General features: G+C 50.0%; 1 protein-coding gene across 2 annotated transcripts in view; it reads right to left on the minus strand.

Moving 5' to 3' along the window:
- LOC119285966 (E3 ubiquitin-protein ligase RHF2A-like) overlaps positions 1 to 5605 on the minus strand; it is an 18953-nt gene extending 13348 nt beyond the window's left edge. The window contains exons 1-3 of one of the 2 annotated variants that reach the window (XM_037565309.1): positions 5454 to 5605; positions 3768 to 3927; positions 3636 to 3682 (exon numbers count right to left, since the gene is read on the minus strand). In XM_037565309.1, the coding sequence (XP_037421206.1) occupies positions 3636 to 3682; positions 3768 to 3908 (188 nt within the window). In that variant the 5' untranslated portion in view covers positions 3909 to 3927; positions 5454 to 5605. Of the gene's footprint in view, positions 1 to 3635; positions 3683 to 3767; positions 3928 to 5343 lie in introns of both variants that reach the window. The other variant, XM_037565307.1, reaches the window with a different exon arrangement.
- Between the last annotated feature and the right edge of the window lie 295 nt (positions 5606 to 5900).

Here is a 5900-nt window from a genome sequence, read left to right on the forward strand (position 1 = left end):
TAGCTGTCCCAAACTGGTTTCGTGGAGGCGGTTGGCGCTCGTTGGGTGGAGGCTCGTGCTCACCCCCATCCCCGCCCCCCTCGGCCATCGACTCGTGGCAATTTTGTGCCAAGCGTGGCCGGCAGTTCATGAAGGGATGGGGCGCCAACCTCGGGCCTGACCTCCGCAAACGCAAGAAGGCCCTGTTGACCGCCATCCAGGCCCTGGACCTTCGCACCGACGCGACCGGCCTTTCTCCTGACGAGTGGCTCTCCCGTTACGATTTGGAAGACCAACTCTCTGTCATCTACTCCGATGAGGAGGCCTATTGGCGCCTTCGTGGCGCCCAGAAATGGGTATTGAAGGGCGACGCGAACACAGCCTACTTTCAGGCCATTGCGAATGGCCGCCGTAGACGCAACACCATCCCCCTCCTTTGGGATGGCCCGACTCTCCTGCAGTCCCCTGTGACATTCGGGCCCATGTCGATGGGTTCTATAGGTCCCTGTTCTCCGCCGCTCCTCGGAGCGGCCTTTCTCTGGCCCGTGATTGTTGGACCGGCCTCCAGCTGGTTTCCGATGCAGAGAACGCGGCCCTTACAGCCCCCTTCTCCGACGGCGACGTCTGGGCTGCCATTAGAGGCATGAATCCCACCTCGGCGCCGGGGCCTGATGGCCTCCCGATTAAATTCTTTCAGACCTTCTAGAACGTGATTAAACCTGAGATCATGGCCACCTTCGACGTGTTCTACGTTGGGTCCATCGACCTCGAGCGCCTCAACTACGGGATCATTTCGCTCATCCCCAAGGTGCCTGGAGCTTCCGACATCTGACAGTTCCGCCCGATCACGGTCATCAATGTGATTTTCCGGATCCTGGCGAAAGGGTACGCCAATAGGGTGACCCTGCTTGCCGACCACATTACCCACCCCAACCAGTCCGCCTTTATTCAAGGGCGGTATATCCTGGATGGGGTGCTAGTTCTTCACGAAGTCCTCCATGAGGTGCGGTCTAAGCACCTCAAGGCGGTTTTCCTAAAGATCGATTTCCATAAGGCGTACGACACTGTTAGTTGGCCCTTCCTTCGGGAAGTTCTGCTCCGGAAAGGCTTTGACGACCGATGGATCTCCACAGTGATGCAGATGGTCTCCTGCGGTCGCACTGCTGTGAACATCAATGATGAGATCGACCCGTACTTCCCCACCCTCTGTGGGGTTAGACAAGGCGACCCCTTCTCCCCATTCTTGTTCAATATGGTGGTGGACGTGCTTGCAGCCATCTTGGATAAGGCTAAGGCTGCTGGCCATATCCATGGGATCACCCCCCACCTGGCCGGCAGCTCCGGGATCTCCCTCCTCCAGTACGCCGACGACACCATCATCATGGTCGAAGGCTCGGATGCGGACATCTCTAACCTTAAGTTACTCCTCCTCTGCTTCCAACAAATGTCTAGCCTCAAGATCAACTTCGACAAGAGTGATGTGATGGTGATGGGCTACTCTCCTGCGGAGTCCCTGGACATTACCAACTGGCTCAACTGCCGCTTGGGCTCCTTCCCCACGACCTACTTGGGAACACCCATTAGTGACTCTCGGCTTACCGTCGCTAACTTGCGCCCTACCGTGGCCAAGCTGCAAACGCACATAGAGCCATGGCAGGGTAAGTGGCTATCAAAGGCAGCCCGAACGATTCTCATCAACTCCTCCCTCTCCAGCCTCCTCTTGTTCCTCATGAGCTTCTACAACCTTCACGAGACTACACCATGAGATCGCCAAAGTCCAGTCTCGCTTCTATTGGGCAGGCGACAACAATAAGCAGAAATACCATATGGTCAGCTGGCCTGACATTTGCAAGCCTCGGGAACAAGGTGGCCTCGGTATCATGTGCTCTAAGCGCATGAATATCGCCCTCCTATCCCGCTGGCTCTGGCGCATCTCGCAAGGTCACGGTGACCTTTGGTTAGATATCATCCGGAACAAGTACCTGCGTGGGTAACCCCTAGCCTTCTGTCAGCGCATTGGCGGTTCCTAGTTCTGGCAGTCGGTCGTCCAACTTCTCCCGGTCCTCCGCATTGGGACCTTCATCTTGCTTGGATCTGGGGGCTGCAACTTCGTTCTGGTATGACCGGTGGACCAGCGACACCCCATTCGCAGCGCGCTTCCCCGACCTCTTCTCCATCGAGCGACACCCCATTCGCAGCGCGCTTCCCCGACCTCTTCTCCATCGTTGTCGACCCTTTGATCTCGGTAGAGAGGGCCCTTATTGACTTAGGGCGCCTCGCATTCCGAAGGCCATTTGGGCCTCCGGATTCCGCCGCTTGGCGTGAGTTGCTTGATTGCGTCGCTCTCCATGAGCCGGTTGTGGACGCTGGCCCGGATCAGGTGAGGTGGCGCCTTGAGCCGTCAGGCCAATTCTCCACCAAGTCCCTTTCCCAGGCCATTGCCCCCCCAACCGCGCCTCCCCCCTGACGGCGGTGTGGTCCATCCGCCTTCCACTGAAAATCCGGATCTTCATGTGGCAATGGATTCGCGGACGGACCCCGTCTGGGGTCGAGGTCCGCAAACGCAATGGCCCGGGCTCTGGCTTATGCCCTCTATGCGATGTCCCCGAAGACTCGAATCACATCTTCTCTTGTATGTCCGCTCAATTTGTGTGGACCTGCTTTAGAGAGGTGGTGGGTGGGAATTTATGTCACACAAACTTCCCCAACCTATTTGCCGAACTCCAGAACTCCCCCTTGCCCTCTCGCCACATTAGGTGGCTTGAGATTGGGGCTATCGCTTTAACTCTCTGGACGATCCACAACAAGCTTGTGATCCAGCGACCCCTCTTCGACGGGCTACTGACGCTCTTTACAAACTGTCTGGTTACTTGCAGCTTTGGCGGTCGCTTAGCCGCCCACGGGACCGGGACACCATCTCCGCCTTCATCGCCGACCTTCGCTCGATGGCCGTTCGTCTGTCGCCGGCGCCCCCTCCGCCTCCTCCGGAGCCAGACTAGACGCCTGTTGTGCGCTCCGGCGCCCTTTTTTCCTTTTTTGTTTGGACTTGTTGAGTTGTGCCCTCACCAGAACCTTTTGTACTTCCTCTTGTGAGACTTGGGTGTGTGTGTGTGTGAACTAGTCCATGTTTGTGTGCTCTCTGGTGGTTTCCTTTATTTATAAAGCGGGGCGAAAGCCTTTTTCGGTAAATCTAACTTCCTATTTACCGCGTCCGACTATCGTCAACTAGCACCACATCATCCGCAAAGAGCATACACCATGGGATATCTCCTTGTATATCCCTTGTGACCTCATCCATCACCAATGCAAAAAGATAAGGGCTCAAAGCTGACCCCTGATGCAGCCATATCTTAATGGGGAAGTCATCAGTGTTGACATCACTTGTTCAAACACTTGTCACAACATTATCGTACATGTCCTTGATGAGGGTAATGTACTTTGCTGGGACTTTGTGTTTCTCCAAGGCCCACCACATGACATTTCACGGTATCTTATCATAGGCCTTCTCCAAGTCAATGAACGCCATATGCAAGTCCTTCTTCTGCTCCCTATATCTCTCCATAAGTTGCCGTACCAAGAAATAGGTACAAAGCGCACAACAAAAATATATAAGGTGGCTACAAGTCATGAGCTGGATATTAGAGTCAGTATCATACCATTCAAGGATGCATTGGAGATGGAACTCATGTTTGCAACCTGTCAACTGGAAAAGAAGAAATCGTAACAAAACGGTTAGAAGCTGACCTCTAAGCAAACAAAATAACCGAATTAAAGAAATGACATCTTACTGCGGAAGGATCACTCTCACAGAAAGCCTCAAGACAAATGCTACATGCATCATCACATGCATCCTGGACCCCACCCTCTACAAAGGCTGCAGGTGATGTCAAACTCTCCATCTTGGCTTTCTCATCAGTTCCAGATGCCATTGCAAAGGAAAAAGTAGCCCTGGTATCCAGAAAATGGATGTAAAAATAAAGGCACAAAGTTAACACTTCAAAAAATCATAGCACTGATAACATAGAGATGAGAGTGAACATGTTCACTCTGACATAAGAAACCAGTTCATAACTGATTTAGCAACAACAGAAAAAAAAAGAAGTGGTGATATACAAACCGGATCCAAAAGCAAATGGTGCCAATATTTTTAATGACAGTATGTAAAGTAGAACACTACATTAAATGTTATACCAGTCAAAAAACCAATCTAAATCCGCATAACAACATCCAATTCACAGGCCACCGTGTTCCATTTCAAGTTAAACGGGCTATATTTAGTTACATAATAAGAATTGAACAAGTTTTAGATCAAACTATGTTGTCCCTCGTTATACTAGAAAGCCAAATAGGCAAAGAAAGTAACAATTTTATGCTAGGATTACCAGCTTACAGTAAAGCATTCGAAACGAGCTGAACCATCAAGCATCCAACAAAAGATGAAAGAAGTACAGAAAAGTATGTTGTCCATGTACTGAGACATTGCATAAATAATTCTGTTACAAAATGCTAAAGAACCTCATCTAAAATTGGCACCATTTTTTGGAATGGTCTAACTCATCCAATTAGCAAAACAGAAGGACCGCAGAAGCCAAATGATTCCACAAATTATCACATATTAAAACAATATACAGCACGAGACAAACAAATATGAAGGAAGCGCACATTGTAAGAAAGTCTACTAACAAACAAAACCTCAACATGAAACTAGTAGTAATTCCAATGCCTCTGCTAATGATAACCATTAGGTTACTATGGTAATTTTATTAATGATGATAAAATTGAAAGAAATGCATTGGGAAACCACAGAGATAAAATGATATATCGGGAAATCAGACGGATCTCTCAAATATGTTTGCACCAAACTAACATACTTGTAGTCAATTGCATTAATGTTCGCTGCTGATATGACATACAGTTCAAAGCATGCTATGTTAGCAGTACTGAAGACATTTTCGAGGAAGAGGGGCGCTATTTAGTAAGTAGTCGCTCAATCAGCTGCACTTGTCGCAAATTTATTTATAGTCCTCACTGAGATCAAACCAAATGTAAAGCAACAACACCACCAACGAAATTTGCATCACATTAAGCACTTAATGAGCTCAAAGGTCCCGAATCACCATGCAAGCTACTCACAGCAGAATACTAGGTTAAAATAAAAATTGCCAGACTGCCAAACAAAATACGCTACATATCGTAGAGAGAAAGCGTCAATTATCCGCTAATCGAACACCGATTCACAGTTCGAACGAAAAACCCAACTAAAGTAAAAAACACCAGCTAGCTAGCACATCGCCTGGAATTTCCCCATACCCAAAACCCGCGCTGAACACCGCAAAAGCAAAGCCTAGCAGCCGAGATGTTTACCGACTGTTCACAACCCCGAATCGCGGATGGCTCGCCGTCCGATCACGATCTCGACGAACAAAAAAGGTGGGGGGCGCGGGCTAGCTCGGCGAGGGTCCTCCTGATCTTACCGGGCAGGGCAGGGCGCCGACGAGACGCCTGAGGGGGGTCGACCCGATTCGATGCGTGGATGAGCACGGAACCCTCTGTCTCCCTCTCGCTTTCTCTCTCGTCTCTGTGTGAGCGAGACAGTGGGGCAAAGTGGAGGAAAGGAGGAGAAAGCTATTGCCAACAAACGCGTGCTTTGTCTCCACTCGGCCCCAACCTTACCAATGGGCCCTACTCCTGTGACCACCTCACTTCGGGGTTCGGGCACCCTCTTACACACATGACCTCACCGTAAATCAAACGCGTGGGTTGGGCAAGTGTTAGGGCTGTATAATGGTCGCATACAAATACAGATGCTTCATGATAAAAAGTAGTTTGAGGAATTTATATTAATTTTTCTCTTCAATGTGATCTACTGTTTGTGGGTCCTATCAAAGAATATAAAATAGACTCATGCTATACATGCATCC

The sequence above is a fragment of the Triticum dicoccoides genome, chromosome 4A (assembly GCF_002162155.2).
Source record: "Triticum dicoccoides isolate Atlit2015 ecotype Zavitan chromosome 4A, WEW_v2.0, whole genome shotgun sequence".
NCBI lineage: Eukaryota > Viridiplantae > Streptophyta > Magnoliopsida > Poales > Poaceae > Triticum > Triticum dicoccoides.